This window comes from Trachurus japonicus, chromosome 7 (assembly GCF_045865225.1).
Source record: "Trachurus japonicus isolate A0001 chromosome 7, Traja_1.0".
In the NCBI taxonomy this organism is placed as follows: domain Eukaryota; kingdom Metazoa; phylum Chordata; class Actinopteri; order Carangiformes; family Carangidae; genus Trachurus; species Trachurus japonicus.
Genome location: NC_140913.1, coordinates 2,867,078 through 2,884,013, shown reverse-complemented (window position 1 = coordinate 2,884,013; position 16,936 = coordinate 2,867,078). Strand labels below are relative to the sequence as shown.

The window sequence follows — 16,936 nt, the reverse complement described above, 5'->3', positions numbered from 1 at the left end:
GCACTGGGGCGGTTTGCAGCCGAGTGCGAAGCAGCTGGGATGAGAATCAGCACCGTTAAGTCCGAGGCCATGGTTCTCGACCGGAAAAAGGTGGCTTGCACCCTCCAGGTCGGGGGAGAGTTCCTGCCTCAGGTGGAGGAGTTTAAGTATCTTGGGGTCTTGTTCACGAGTGAGGGGAGAACGGAGCACGAGATCGACAGGCGGATCGGTGCGGCGGCCGCAGTAATGCGGTCATTGTATCGGTCCGTCGTGGTGAAGAAGGAGCTGAGCCGAAAGGCAAAGCTCTCGATTTACCGGTCGATCTACGTTCCCACCCTCACCTATGGTCATGAACTATGGGTCATGACCGAAAGAACGGGATCCCGGATACAAGCGGCCGAAATGAGTTTCCTCCGCAGGGTGGCGGGGTGCTCCCTTAGAGATAGGGTGAGGAGCTCTGTCACCCGGGAGGAGCTTGGAGTAGAGCCGCTGAGGTGGCTCGGGCACCTGTATAGGATGCCCCCTGGACGCCTCCCTCGTGAGGTGTTCCGGGCATGTCCCACCGGGAGGAGGCCCCGAGGAAGACCCAGGACACGCTGGAGTGACTACGTCACTCGGCTGGCCTGGGAACGCCTTGGGGTCCCCCCGGAAGAGCTGGAGGAAGTGTCCGGGGAGAGGGAAGTCTGGGGATCCCTGCTCCGACTGCTGCCCCCGCGACCTGACTCCGGATCAAGCGGATGAAAATGGACCCAGAGTCTGTATTAATAAATTATCTATCTATCTATCTATCTATCTATCTATCTATCTATCTATCTATCTATCTATCTATCTATCTATCTATCTATCTATCTATCTATCTATCTATCTATCTATCTATCTAATTAAAGGTAATGAACCTACTCCTAAAACTATAGAGATTATGGCAATGGGCCAATTTGCCAAAATGTTGAACTATCCCTTTAATCATTAAAATAATCGACAGATTCATGGATACTGAAATTCTTCTTAAACCAACCAAATTACAGCATCAAAAATATGTCCTTCAAAAACACAAAAAACATAGTAGGAAGAGTGACTGGAGACCAATAACAGAACAGGTGTATCACTAGTTTGTTATTTGAATGACTACTGTTCCAACCATAGACTGGATGTCATCGCCCATAGGTCTCTGCTCCACCGTCACCATCCTGTACCTGACTCTCTACCTCTGGACTGATCCACCTGCCACTCAAAGCGGCACACCCTCAACTGTGCATGACCTTATTAAGCCTCAGCAGGTGAGTCTTATAAAAAGAACTCACCATTGTCTTGAAGGAGGAAGTAAGCTAGAGGCAGAACTGGTTTATGTACCAGGCTGGAAACATGTTTTATTTCTATGTGGACTCACTCAGTGTTGGAGCCAGACTCCAGTGTTCATTAGAGGAACTGCAGTTTCTGGTGCTTCTGTGTTTCAGTTCTGCTCGGTTCTGACTGATGTCAGTACATCATTTATTTATATTGAACTACTAGTACTGCTCCTGCCACTATTCCCTCCTTTAAGTGCTGTAAGTTTGACTCGTTGAATATTCATGTATGAGGCTTGGCAGACGTTTGCTTTCACTATTTGCTTCCTAAAAGTGTCTGTTTGAGAAACCAGTTTTTCCTCTTACATTTTTCACATTTGGACTCATCAGACCCATCGGTGCAGTCGTCTTCTCCGTTACACCTCAACGCCTCCGGGATACAGCGGCCGTTTCTGCAGAGAAACTCTGCTGCTGTACATTTTACTGTGACGGAAAAGACAAGCGTGTGAGATGTTGATGGAACTCTGGCGACGGTTTATTTTCAACAAATGAATCTTTGTACACAGCAGCATCGGCTAGGCCCTCAGTGCACATGAATGTGTGTGTTTCTGCAGGTTTACACTTGTACCCACCACAGTTTTCTTCATCTGTGTTGTCTCCACAGTCGTCAGCCCCGTCACACTCCCAGAACTTTGGTTTACAGCGTCCGTTTTTACACCTCATCTGGGACGCATCGCACTCTGAGCAGACACACAGAAGAATCGTGGTTCATGTTTTGCCAGAATGAGTGAGAACTAGGGTTGCAAAATTTCAGGAATTTTCAAAGTTGGAAACTTTCCATAGGAATTAACGGGAATATTATGGGAATAAACAGGAATAAATCCAAAATTTTACTTTTTGATTGGGTGGGGGAGTAATATTTTACTCAACATTCATGTTTTTGTTGTTCAGTAAAATAATTGATTGTTCATACAAGAATTAAAACGTGATAAAGTTCTACTCACAAATAAATCTGTTGAAATGTCATGTTTTTTTTAATTCTATTATTTAGCATGGATGTCTGCTTATGATAAAACTAAATATTTACATTCATGTTTGGATATGATATAGTTTGTTTAAATTACCCCCAATTTCCAGTTAATTCTCATAAATTCCCACAATTCGCATAATTCCCATGGAAAGTTTCCAATTTGGAATATTTCCAAAATTCTCCAGCTTAACTTCCCATGGAAAGTTTCTGGAAATTTACTGGACATTTTCCACCCCTTTTCAACCCCAGTGAGAACTGACACAGACATTTAGTTTTCTAGTGTTCAGACAAAGATTTGAGTTTTTGTCACAAGAAAAAAATAACTTATCTAGAGAACTGACACAATTGTGAAAATAAAATTATTTTTGTACTTCCTAAAAACAACAGATTTGTATGATTTGGGTTGGATCGTTCAGGATTTGGACTCACTGCAGTTGTCTTCGTCGCTGCTGTCTCCGCAGTCGTTCCAGCCGTCACACTGCAGAGTGGTGTTGATGCACAGGTTGTTGGTGCACTGGAACCTTCCCGGACAAGCTGATGGACAACATCACACAGTCACACGACGAACACAAAACACTGAGCAGGAGTTGAAGCGGCTGTGTGTAGCTGCCGGGTCTTACGGTTTGTTGGGACGAAGGCTTCGTAGACGGCGGTGAAACCCTGGTCGACGTAGGCCGAGTCCGAGGTAAACCTGATGGTCATGGTGTTGCTGCGGCTGGTGATCACTGAGCTTTTTAACTTGTTGCCACACAGTCTACAACGCAGAGGGATGGGCAGGTTCAGTTGATCAATACAACATGATATCAATATTAGGAGCAGGGTCATGTAGTGAGCGGCCAGACCTCCAGTCTCAATTCAAAAAGTAAAACTTAAAGGGATAGTTCAACATTTTGGCAAATTGGCCCATTGCCTATAGTTTTAGGAGTAGGTTCGTTACCTTTAATTGTCAGTGCAAGCTATTTTTAGAACGGTGGAGCAGAGACGCGAGCTGCTCAGAGCCAGTAAACCAAAACCCAAACCTAACCCTAACCATCACAAATGTAATCAGGACAATGCAAAAATAGAACATCAACATACCCAGTTGTATCAGTGGACAATAAAATAAAATAAATAAACAGGTGCATCTCAATAAATTAGAATATCACGGAAAAATGTATTTGTGTCAGTAATTCACAGAGGTGGGAATTGTGAAGTCATCAAGGTTAAGGTTAGACGTCAGGGTCTGACGTCGCTACCCAAAACTCAGTTTTTCTCTGTTTACATGCAAACGTGCAAACAGAGTTTTCCAAAATCTCCACTCTGGCCAGAGTTTTTAGAAAAAATCATTTTCAGGGGCGAATTCTCCGTTTGCGTCTAAACGGAGGGTGCAAACGATGGTTAATGTCTCCGTTTTTAAAAATAACCGCGTACGTATAAACAGGGCCCAAGTCATCTCCATGCCATGTATTTGTTCTGCTCAGTCACTGAACCAGGTGCTTTCACTAACTAGCTCACCTGCAGGCTGAAGAGCTGTGCTGATTGGACTCAGCTGGTTTAGTGCACGAACAGAACAAATACATGGCATGGAGATGACTTGATGACTCCACAATTGACCCTTCGCCAACTCCTCCCACAAACGGCTATTGTCCAATCCTACGTTAGCAACCGTAACTATAGGCCTGGCAAGCTTTCAGCAGTGAGTCATTACGTTTGCTTTTGTGGACACATTTTGTTTGTAGAGAAGGATGTTGTTGTTGCTGCTGCTACTACGGCGGCGGCGGCGGCGGCAGCAGCAATATAGAGATGTTCAGATACGAGCAGACTTTTTTTTTCGACTTGAGCAAGTGTAAATATGGGGATAACCATATGTTCACCTCCGATATGACAGCTGTACTTTTAGGGCTTTTACCTGGGCTTTTAGGCGAGGGATCCTCCAGGCAGGGACTGCTTTCACTGACTGATACAGCGGTGGGAGAAAACAAAACAGCAGCGAAAGCTGTATGTGGTTCACAATCGCCCAAAAACTTGCAGTTTGACAACGTTTCATGACCAGTGAGATGACGTAAGTCTTCGTGGGTTGATAGACGGTAAAATTACCGGTCCTTACTGCTGCTCTGTACATTGTCCAGTCGTGTCGTTGAACAGATGTTTTATCCTCCTGCGCGAGTCACGTCACTGAAAACTATGAATGATCTTTGTGACTTCTTCTTTCTATTATCTCAGAACAGTTTATCCAGAAATTTGCTGATATTTCCTTTGAAATCGATACCAAATATTGCCAGGAGCATGGCTGGGAGTGAAAGCTTGCCCGCCGTAGCAACAGTAACCAAGGGGGCGGGGCTTACGCGAAGGGTCAATTCCCACCTCTGTTTCAAAAAGTGAAACTAATACATTATATAGATCCAATCCACGCAGAATGAAACATTTCATGTCTTTATTTATTTAATTTCTTTTAATTGTAATGATTATGGCTTACACTGAACAAAGACCTAGAATTCAGTACGTATCACAGAAAATTTGAATATTACAGAATACCAATAAAAAAAACATTTTTAATATGGAAATGTTGGCCTACTGAAAAGAATGTCCATCTATATGCACTCAACACTTGGTTGGGGCTATTTGACTATGATATTATAATTTATTGAAATGCACCTGTATACTGTATTTATGTATACTACATTTAAAACTGTGTGAACTGTGAACTCTGCTGCTTTATGCCCCGATGAAGGCCACAGAGCATGGCCGAAACATTTCGGTGTTTTTAATGTTCATGATGAACTAGCCACCTAAATAAAGGCTTTTTAACTTTTATTTATTTTTTATTTAACCTTTATTTATCCAGGAAGGATCCATTGAGATTAACAATCTCTTTTCCAAGGATGTCCTGGACAGAAAGAGCAGCAGCACAAAAACTATTTTATTTTATACCAGAGAAGAGTTGCCTTGGCTCCTGATTTGTTAAATATGTACTGCACCTCCTGACCAAAGAGCACCTTACTGGATGCTACTATACTGCCACCCACATGAGCTCCTCGTTTTGCTATCGTCTTCAAGTTTGACAGTGATTCCTTTAAGGTCACATCAATGTCACTGAAGGCAAATACAAGCCGACATCACGTACCGGCCCTCACAGTCAGGTTGTTCACTGCAGAGTCACCGCAGTCACATGTTAGAGTTCATATCATGTGTGATAGAGTCTCAAAATCTCTCAACTCAAGTCACGAGTGCTAAATCCTGATGAACAGATCTGAGCCACATCTTCCTCTTTAACTGGGACCTGAGGACGGTTCAAGAAACAACAAAGGAACTGAAAAAGGAAGTAAAGCGCTGACCTTAGATCGTTGACGGCAACGTAATCACTGGGACAACGGTTGCTTTGATTTCCCAGGAAGAACGAGTTGAACTGAATCTTCAAGAACTTGTCCTCTGGAACCTGCAAAAGACATCGGAGACAAGACAGGATCATTAATATTACATTCATTTCTAAATAAGATCAGCATCATTAAAGGGATAGTTCACCCAAAATTCAAATTTCACTCATTATCTACTCACCCTCATGTGGACTAAGAGCTGGGAGAAGTTTCAGAGTCCTCCGTTTCTTCTCTGAGTTACAGGGGGTCTCGGCGTAGCAGTATTTGTCCATATAATGGTTGTGAATGGATACCAACTTTCTTCATCCAAAAAGACACACCAAAAAACATCCAAATACCTCCATGCTGCTCGTCTGTAATGTCCCTCTTGTATTGAAGCCCCGACATGAGAAATTGTTCCGAAAAAAATTAAATTAAAAAAGTCTATATTTTAAGCTTGTTTGTAGCAGAAGCTCCCAGTGTCTCAGTTCACTACTCATGTCGGGGCTTCAATACAAGAGGGACATTACAGACGAGCAGTATGGACAAATACTGCTGCGCAGACCCCCCCGTAACTCAGAGAAGGCACGGAGGACTCTGAAAATTCTCACAGCTCTTAGTCAACATGAGGGTAATTTGAATTTTGGGTGAACTACCCCTTTAAAGACGGACAATGCATGCTTTAGTTTAGAGGGAGCTAGTAGTTTCTTCTCAGGACGGACGTGTGGACTTACGTTGATGTTCCAGACACATTTGGTCCGTGGTGGATAGTTGGAGGGGAAGAAGGGTGAAGACAGGGAGCCTCTGTCTGCAGTCAGCGTACCTCCACACCCTGGACAGCAACACACACAGTTCACACTTGTTGGACATGATGGTACAGAAGCATCATGGTATTAGTAAGCTCTAAGTTCTCTCCTGTCGTACCTGCTTCAGTCAGAGGGATCTGGGAGTAGTTGGCTCTGAAGCCGGGGAAGTTCTTCTCCTCACTGGTGACCAGAGTCAGCAGCATGACGTTTCCAGAGGACAGGAAGGAGAGGGAGTTGTGCGGGTATCCACACTGTCTGAAGAGAGAGCATAAAAACACTGTGAGCACCTGTGTCTGACTCAGATCTGAGGATTTCTAAAGTCCTGTCAGATCAGACAGAGGTGTTGCTTTAGAGCTCCACTGATAAATCACTCAACACATTTATTTACACTGTTAAGAGGCCCATACATACAGGATCAGTCAAAGTTTGTATTGCCTAATTCATTCATGTCAATATTTATTCCATAACTCTTTGTCTTTATGCAGTTTTTCATTTATCCAATATTGATTTCGACGAGACTCCATAAGATAAAGCTGAACAGTGTACAGAAATTATTCATCACACAAAATACATTTGTTAGACTAGCCACCTCTTCTAACTACTTGTCTCCATCTGCCCCTCTATTTAAGAAACAAGACATATTGTCAATTTATGAGATTTATACACTTCAATCTTGCATTTTTATTTATGAATATATTCATTTTCCACATTTGCCTCCCAAATCTTTCAATGAATTCTTTACAGGTAACTCTCATATCAGCATATCAGGTCCATTCTTACAATACAAGAAGACACACTGATTAACTTCATCCTCCCTTTTGCCGTACCACACAGAGTCAGTTTTCTTTTACTCACAGAGGTTCCTCACTCTGGAATTCTCATCTTCGTATAGACCATTTCTATGTTTATAAACATTGATGACGTATGTTGTGGGCGGGGCTTCACTGGTGGCAGAACGTGACAGCTGATCTGGTGTCAACAGTGGAAAGCCGGCATCAAGAACGATCAAATCAGAGGAAGATGGATCATACAGAGGCCTTCTCTGATTATTTTAATGTTTTGTCAACAGAAAACAGGTTGTCATACCTGAGTAGGCTAAGTTAACGATTAGCAACGGAGTGTGTTGTGTGTTACGGACCGACGTAGGCTACTGCCTAGGGACACAAAACGCTGCGTGGGCGATCATCAACAAGTCCATCAACTACGGTATGACAGCAAACTGTAGCCTACTTGTATGGCTGCATATTACAGTTTATTTAACGGATCCATGTCTGTTATTTCTGTATTAGTCAGACCGTTGTTAGGCTATATATCACAGACCGTTGCTAGGGACACCGCTCATGACCCGATGTGTGTAAAAATGAATGAATGAATGTCAAAATAAATGAATAAGAGGGTGAATGTGTACACGTGTTAACGTTTACACTGAATGAAACAGTAAATGTTTAATAAAAATCCCTAAACGATGCACGCAATATCTACATATATTTTATACACTGACTGATAAGAGTATTTTTTCCGTCGAAAAAAGTTGGAAAGGACGGGTCGTCTTATATTCGGGGTCTAGATATTGTAGCCTACATGTGCAAATCAGCGGGTGACACCAAACAACGTCTGCCCAAGCAAGTCAGAGCTTTTCTTTCTCTCACACTCACACACCAGTGACCTGGAGATGCAGCCGCATCTGAGGGGACGCGCGTGTGTTGCCGCTTCTCCACTACACAGTTACAGCTCGGCTCTACTCCACTCGGTTTAGGTCCTAGTTTAAATCACAGCTGAGTTCTTTATAGTTCCTCCTCAGCAGTCGTTGTATCACCCCATTTTCCACCGGGTCCGTCAGCGTGGCGGTCACCGCTGATCACTCCTCTAATCAGCATTTCACCGGTCTCGCCGCGGCACGACTCTCTTTTTTCTCTCCTTTCGTCAGCTCCAAACTCACTGTTCTCCACCGCGATTACGAAAATTAAATAAAATTCACCCTCTAATGTGGCTCATCATCACAGCTTAGGGTCGTGCTGCAGCCAAGCAGCTGCGCTGCTTTTTAAAGTTGAGCTGTAAGTCAGGACCTATGGTCAGGACGTGTATTTGTTGCTTACTTCCGGTATTTTTCTGCCACCAGTACGTCACTGTGACGTCGACGCCGAAGTGGTCTATAGCAAAAATATATTCATCTCCGATTAATTTCAAGTCCAGACTGAAGGCCTATCTGATATGTCAAGCCTCCTTTCCTAGTACAGTTATTAGGGCTGGGTATTGTTGAGAATCTCACGATTCGATTCGATTTCGATTCATTAGGTCACGATTCGATTCGATATCGATTCGATTCGATATTGATTGAAATGCTTCGATATCGATTCAGTATCAAGCAGAAATACACAAATAAGAGTACCAGATTTTTTTTTTTTTAATAATTATTTGTTTAGTTTCATGCCTTATGAACAGCCATAGTATAACTCATAGCATAACAAAATATGACACTGCTTTAACACTGAACTACAGTGCAGCTAAATTTAAATTAGGCTATGTGATACTTTCCTCTTGGAAAATAACTCATAACATTTTGAGTAATAAAACAATACAAAACAATATTATTAATAATAGTTGACTGCACAACTGAAAATATTGTAGCGACCCCGCAGTAATGTTCTTGTTATGATGTTTAAGTTCTGTGATTTCTGACTGACTGTCAATGTGTATGGTACGGGCAGGTGGGATGAGAAACTGAGGGGCTGGGGTGAGTGTGAGGAAGACAGAGTCCTGTCTGTGTGTAGGTGAGTGAGTGAGGAGGAGCAGAGGAAGAAGTGAGAGCAGCTTCAGGGTTTCCCGCAGCGCTTTCCTGTTAAGGCGGCCGCCTTAACAACAAAGAGCTGCCGCCTAAACTAACGTCTTAAAAAAAAAAAAAAAAGTAGCGATATTCGCCGCCGCCCCCCCCCCCGTCGGACCATCCTCTCACACACATACACACCACAGAGAAGCACGCATGCATAACAGCAGCGCGTGTTGAAAGCGAAAGTTAATACGGCGCGGTGCGTCCCTCCCCCGACGATCGATCCCCGCTGCTGCTGCTACTCACTCCCATATTGTTATGGTTTGGTCTAGTGCGGCCCCCGTCCGTACAGCGCGAATCACACGAGGGTGTTGCTCGCAGCGCCCCCACTGGCCAGGGGCTTGAATCGATTCAGAAGATTGCTGAATCGATATTGAATTGCAGAGAAAAGAATTGCAATGCATTGCTGAATCGATATTTTTACCCAGCCCTAACAGTTATCATTGGATCATACTCCATACTGAATCTATACGCTCACCCACTCATCATGTCACACATATACATACTGTACTCATAATTATATTTTAAAAATCTATTTTTAGAACGGAGGAGCGGAGCGGCAGGATGCTCAGAGCTACGCTATGGAGGCTAAAGGAATTTCTTGGTTTCTCTCATCAAACTCATCAAATACAAAATCCCAAAACTCCAAAACGCTTTCGTGGATAAGTTGTGAGCTGCACAATCACCACGCTATGAGATAATAATGGAACGTTACCAAACGGAGCCGTTTTCGAGGTAAATTCAGGGTAAATACAGAGTCTGCTTGCTGAAAAACTGTCCCTGAACGCAACGCACATCAGCGGTTTTGCATGAATTTACCTCTAAAACGGCTCCGTCTCGTTAAGTTCCATTATTATCTCATAGCGTGGTGATTGTGCAGCTCACAACTTGTCCACGACAGCCTTTTGGAGTTGTTGGATTGTGTATTGGATGAGTTTGATGAGGGAAACCAAGAAATTCCCTTAGCCTCCATAGCATAGCCCTGAGCAGCTCGCCGCTCCGCCCCTCCGTTCTAAAAACAGCTTGCACCGACAATTAAAGGTAACGAACCTACTGCTATGACTATAGCGATTATGGCAATGGGCCAATTTGCCAAAATGTTGAACTATCCCTTTAACCTCTCCCACACTTTCAGTTCTTGTTTCATTGCTGTTTTTGTGTTTGTCCTTGATTTTTATGGTGCAAACAAATAAAATAAGCAGGAAAATAAGCAGGGCTGGAGGCCAGATAAAGCACTTTTAAAGGCTACTGTAGTTGGCTAGCTAACTGAAGGTGACACTAGTTGGGTCTAAATGTTGGTCTCACTCACTCTGTCAGAGCGCGGTTCTCGATGGCAGCCAGGGAGTCATAGACTTTGATGAAGTCTTGCTGGCAGTCGTCCTCCAGGATCAGGGTGTGGAAGTCCAGCCGGACCCGGTGGCCCGGGTCGGCCCGGAGCCTCCACTCCAGGTAGACGTTGGGTGGGTAGGAGGAGTCTGGAAACCCTGGAGACCGGACCACCCCCGCTGTTTTGACGTGGATGTTGAAGGACTTCTTCACTGGAAGAAAAAGAAGTCTGGCTGTAAACATAAATCCCTCTGAATACATCACTCACAACATTTAAGACTCCACAGTAGAAAGGATAGGGAAGACTTTCCAACAATGTTTTTTTTATACCCTTTTTAAGACTGTGAAATCATCTACAATATAAGTATATGAATCTTTCATAAAACTGAAGTTAAAGGGACAACGAGGAGTTTCTATTTGGTTATAAAAAAGTCTCACGTTAATGTGGATGAATCTACGTTACCCACACTTGTTAATGGGCCCATTTTAGATAAATATATCGTTTTGTCTCTAACGTTATTTTGTTATTATTAGTGGTGGTGGAAATGCTGGGCGAGCCGACCAGCGTTTCTTTACTTTCGGTTTCGTGGCGAGTCATGAGAATAACGCAGCCGAATCGCCGTTTATGGTCGGAACTACGACGGTATGTGATCGTCTTCCAACCTCTGACTTTAATTATTGATGAATGAAAACATGAGTCTGTCTTGCGCCGGTCAAAGAATTTCACGGTGCGGAGGCTCATAAATGTAGTGTGAAAACGCTTCGTTTTTCCGAAACTCCTCGTTGTCCCTTTAAAAAGTAAAACACAACTTTCCCAAATAAGAGGCCTTACCTAGTAAAGAGGATCTCGCCATGCGTGGATCTACGGCTGTGAAAAGACACAAACATCTTTAGTGAATGAGAGCAGAGGACTGGGGTCAGTGTCATCTCAGTGGTGACTCTGTAACACAGATGTATCGCTGCAGGATGAAGCAACCTGGTATCACAGAGGTGTCCTGCTGGTTGAAAAAACAAGACATGCTCACAGTGTTACACAAAATAATCAGAGCCGTTAGAAAACGCCTGGTCTGTTTCATCAGCAGGTCTTTGATTTAAAGACCCCCTCCCATGAAAATCGGGTTTTTCGTGCTTTTCACGTGTTCCTGTGGCATTTTTCTGATGTTAGAGGACATTTTTTTTTCTGTTTTTCTGCCTTCAAATTGCTGTGAACCAACGGCAGGCGCAAACTGGCAGTTTCAGGGAGACTGGGGTTGACGTGTCACAACCCCAGGGGAGGGCACTAGTGCTACAAGCTCCCGCCCCACTCTGCATCTGGCTCAGAGGTGAAAGGCTGGAGAGCTCGGTGTAGCGGCCTGAAACAGTCTGTATGGGACCGCCACAGTTTCTCACCGAGAAAATACAGACAAACATTTTTTTTATAACAGCGTTTCACCGTCTTTCATCTCTGTCAGACACAGACGCACAGACGCACAGACACACACACAGCTGAGGGGCAGAAGCGCTTGTCGACCAGCGCGGAGCAGCGGCTGTGATAATGAAGCACCATCGCTGAAACGCTCAGTAGAACCGAGCTACACCGGCTGGGTGTTTGCAGAGCAGCGCAGTCTCCGCCCCCCCTCCAGAGGTGCATTGCTAATGAGCTGCTGGTGCTGTGCAGAAGGAGAGCCCTGGGAAATGGCACAGGTTTTGTGATTTTGGCTAAAAACTTCATAATCACAATTTAAAGACCACAGAGAATGTTTTAAAATAACCAAAAAAGGGTCGTTGGAGGGGGACTTTAAGAGTTTCACTGATCACTTTATCCAAGCACTGACCCGTCATGTGACAGATACAAGAAAAGCCTTAAAACACATTTTTACTATATTCATGACATCTCAGATGTGTGGAAGATGAAGACAGTGAGTGTGTTTACATGCAGTCAATAACCCTTTCATAACCGGAATATTAGCAATAACCCGGTTGCGCACGGCCACGTAAACACCAATAACCCTTTTGAAAAACCTGAATATGCTCATATTCCGGTTTTTAAAAACCTGAAAAAGACCCCTGAGTTACTCCTTTTCTAACTCGAATATTTGGTCATGTATACGGCCTCCCACCCTCTCCCCCTCTCTCCCTCTTTCGGTGTTCAGGCTGAGAATAGTTGCTCTTGCCGCAGTGGGTCCGAGCTTCAAAACCCGAGGCCGACTGAGAACTCTAATGAGAAATGAAGCGGCTTAGAAACTGCTCAAACGGGCGATTGTGGGCAATGAGAGGTTTTGTACATTCAAGAAAATAGAAATAGACCGGGCTTTTATTCTCTCGGTCAGTGGAGGAGAGTGTGGTGAAAGACAATCTGGGGATGCGGGTTACCAACAAGCCTAAAAACCCACGACTACCAAAATTTATAAGCGACTTCACAGAAAAACAAGCCCGAAGTCGCTTTTAAGAAGCGGACTTGGCAATTGTGCCGCCGTGCTGCTGCTGCTGTTGTTGTTGGATACAGGAAGAAGAAGCTGAAATAACGTGCATTGTGTCATGATGTTGTCCGTGCATCGCTGTTTTGATCAGGATCCAATTGATTACAATTCCCATGTATACAGGAATAACTCTGTTTGCTCACACATGTAAACGGGTTATTCCGAAAGTTTCAGAAACTGGAATATTGACCTTAACCTGAATATTGACTGCATGTAAACATACTCAGTGACTACGTTTACATGCAGTCTATATCTATCTAACACGTTTACATGTGTGAACATGTGAACATGATCAAAACGGCGACGCACGGACAAGGTCATGACACAATGTGCGTCATTTCCGCTTCTTCTTCCTGTATCCAACAACAACAGCAGCAGCACGGCGGATGATGAACAGTCCGGGGCCGGTAGCAGTCGCCTTTGTTTGCACTTTGGTGCTGGTACTTGACACTATTCTTTGACACTTTATGTGACGTTCAAGATGAGAACGTTGTTCACAAATAGTTCCTGCACTCAAAAGACCAAGATTCCTTGCGAACAGAACATGCGCCGAGAAGGAAGTTTTTCAAAAGGGTTATTGGTGTTTACATGGCAGTGTGCAACTGGGTTATTGCTAATATTCCGGTCCTGAAAGGGTTATTGACTGACATCCATCAGCGGAGGTCCTGTAAACAGGGGGACAGTGTAACTCAGGCTTCACCAGCAGTTAACATATTTCCTGACACAGTTTATAGAGTGGCGTCATGTGAGTGACTGGGCTGTGATTCCCTCATCAGTTCCTCTTCTTCATGGTGGATGTGGTTACAAAATTTGAATCATTTTAGATTTTAAAATCTCTTTTATAGGCACAGTGTGAATCCTCTGCTGCCCTCTGCTGGGACACTTAAAGGACTTCAGTTCAGACCTTGGTCTCCTTAGCAGAGCTCACATGCTTCAGTAGAGTAGAGACAGTAAGGACGAGGGTCCTGTTATGGTCCTTTAGGGTGAATTCACACCTGCTTTGTTCTGATTCAGCAACTAAACCGATACAACTGTTGCATTCTTTTTTTGGGATCGTTTACATGTAACAGCTGGTCCAAAGTTGTAAACAAATGCCATGTGCTAACAAACTCTTCTCTTATTGGTCAGAAAAAAAAGAAGAATTAGCCCAATGAAAATTAAAATCCAACCGCTGTGGAAGCCCAGACTAGACCCAATCCAGGTCTTCTGTGTAGCCTTTTTCAGCCCTAATCCGACCCGAAAACGGCAACAACAAAAAAAAGGGAAAAAAAAGAAGCGACTGGAGTGATCCTCGACCAGAACTCGGCCTGAATCACGCGGGCCGGTACGAACCAGCACGCTGGGTCGTTGAGAATCACTGAAGACCAGCAGCGTGTATTGTGTTGTGTCAGTTTCTGTGTCGATTGTGTTCTCACTGCAAACGAACCGCTCCGGGGCTCCAGTGGAAACGAGCCGAGACCACCTCTCCCAAGCCATCTCGGCCCGCTTGTTTTGTTCCGCATCCGAGCTCGATTTCTGTGTTGACATATGACCAAATGAACCGATCTCTGACGTAAATCGCTCCCTGTTCCGGAACAACAACCAAACGATCCCGGTGTGAAAGCACCCTGGTTACCAGCAGTGACACAAAGCTGCTGACTGTGGGTTTTTGTAGATGAAACTTCATTTCACACAAACCCAAACTGTTTCCTACTCCCCCTGTTCTTTCATACTAACTTACAGAGACAAGCCCTGTCTGGATTTAGAAAGGAGAACCTGTTCCATTTGGTAAATAACAAATTTGTTAGAAATTTGGCAGAAATGAACTGGAACAGACTCTGAGCTCTCAGACCTCGTGAGACGACACTCTTGACGTTGAGGGCGTCGGTGGGTCTCAGCATCACTCGGCCCTGTGACTGTCGGCCCTGCTGACTTCCCTCTGGCGACTCCAGAGACTGGATGGCTTCATCCAACGAGCTCTGCTGGGGGATGGGGACGTCGAACTCTGACTGGTAGTACGCCACGATGCCGTCAGCGCCGCCGTCTCCCTCGCTGCGAAATGACAATGATGATGCAAAGACAGTTTTAAGTTTTTTTTTAAGGGCCAAAACAACCTCAGCGTGTCTCTCAGGCTTCTCTCTGGGCTCGCAAAAGGCCAATCAGAGGAGAGGACATAGAGTCTCTCTTCTGATTGGCTGACTGTATTTTGAGCAAGACAATAAAAATATAAAAGACTTCAGGTAAAACACCTATAGAATCCAAAACATGTAAAGTAGGATGGTGGGTAAAGGTGGGCGGGGATTTGGCGACTGTTTTGTTGTGACATCACAAAGTTACAGACATCCTGTTGGCTGGTTTAAAGGCTCAGTTTCTTTTCTTTTTTTTTTAAGTATATTTTTTGCCGTTTTTGCCTTTATTGGATAGCACACAGTAGAGATAGAAAGGAAAGGGGGAGGCAGAGAGAGGGGGAATGACATGCAGGAAATGTCTGCCCGACGCAGGATTCGAACCGGGGACGCCTGCGTTGAGGACTGTAGACTCTACATGGGGCGGCCGCTTTAACCACTGCGCCACGCACTGCCCCAAGGCTCAGTTTCTAAATAGGCTGTGTGTATCTCTCTGTGGACTGAATCTTTATCAATATAGAACCTAGAGTTCATATTGACATCTACCTAGATTCTATATGGAAAGTAACAATTTCTACATTGCTGAAAAAAAACCTGTAACTATAAGACAACTCCTACCTGAAGGCCTGGACCGTGGAGCCTTTAAAGTATCTGGACAACACAGAGTTTTTGGAGTAAATCAGTTTCAGCTGAAAGAGACAAAGGTGACATGTCATCATGACATCATCGTGATGTTATCACAGTCACACTGACAAACACAGCACAGTAGAAGCCACAGAGCAGAAGTGGTCAGAGCCACCATGTGATGGAGCTGGGCTGTGGTCCAAAGTCTCCAAACTGACTTAAATGAGCAGCAGCCCTGATAAGAGCCGGTCGAATTCACTACATACTTCAGTCATTCCTGTCTCATCTATTTCTTATCCACAAGTTTCCGAACGTCATCTATGGTCAAACCCGGAAGCCGGTTTTGCCGGTTTGGTGGAATTGTACGTTTATGTTTCCATGGTTTTCAGTCGTTGTCATAGTTGCGGTAAACGCATGGATCTATTAACGCTGGCTTTTAACATGGATGTCAATTTGTGTGATATTCACTGTTAAAAGCTGCTGTGATGATCCATGCGTTTTACAGTTTTTCATTGAAAAAAAAAAAAAAAAAATCCATGCATTTACCGCGACTACCGAAACCATGGAAACGTAAACATAAAATTCCACCGGAAGAGCAAAACCGGCAAAACAGGCTTACGTTTTTGACGTTCGGAAAAAGGTGGACAAAAGTCAAAGGAAATAATGCCCCATAATTCCTTGCTGCAACATATAAGGCTAGTTTCACCTGCTGGGCCCAGTCAGAGTGTCCCAGCATCTTCAACTCACGAGTTTTCCATTGAGGTTGAGTAAAAGTGGTTTGGAAAGGAGATATGGAGAACTCCCATAATGCATTGGGAGCGCGTGCAGTCTCACCTGCTGGTTGACCAGGGAGGCCAGGTTAGTAAACTGAGGACTCTCTGGATCTTCATGCTCCAGCAGGAAGCGCTGGTCATTGATCCCCATGGAGCCGATGTACACTCTCTTCACTCTGACGTCCTGACGCACTGGGAGAGAGAGAGAGAGAAACACTCGGTCGGCTGACAGAATACATACCTTCAATCTCTGTTGACCTTTTGACATTCAGATTTCTTCATTAACCATTGGAAAGTGACACTTGGAATGACCATCAGACCAAACATTCCATTTTGTTTGATTTGAGGTATGGTGACAATTTCCAGCCATAGCAAGTGCAACTTTAGAATAT

General features: G+C 44.2%; 1 protein-coding gene across 1 annotated transcript in view; it reads right to left on the bottom strand.

The window, feature by feature from the left end:
* LOC146983967 (suppressor of tumorigenicity 14 protein homolog) overlaps positions 1-16,936 on the bottom strand; it is a 33,891-nt gene that overhangs the window by 5,683 nt on the left and 11,272 nt on the right. The window contains exons 3-14 of the mRNA XM_085780820.1: positions 16,606-16,736; positions 15,766-15,836; positions 14,874-15,073; positions 11,416-11,451; positions 10,567-10,795; positions 6,549-6,685; positions 6,359-6,456; positions 5,607-5,707; positions 2,913-3,046; positions 2,722-2,826; positions 1,895-2,002; positions 1,629-1,745 (exon numbers count right to left, since the gene is read on the bottom strand). Coding sequence (XP_085636946.1) covers positions 1,629-1,745; positions 1,895-2,002; positions 2,722-2,826; positions 2,913-3,046; positions 5,607-5,707; positions 6,359-6,456; positions 6,549-6,685; positions 10,567-10,795; positions 11,416-11,451; positions 14,874-15,073; positions 15,766-15,836; positions 16,606-16,736 — 1,467 coding nt within the window. The remainder of the gene's footprint in view (positions 1-1,628; positions 1,746-1,894; positions 2,003-2,721; positions 2,827-2,912; positions 3,047-5,606; positions 5,708-6,358; positions 6,457-6,548; positions 6,686-10,566; positions 10,796-11,415; positions 11,452-14,873; positions 15,074-15,765; positions 15,837-16,605; positions 16,737-16,936) is intronic.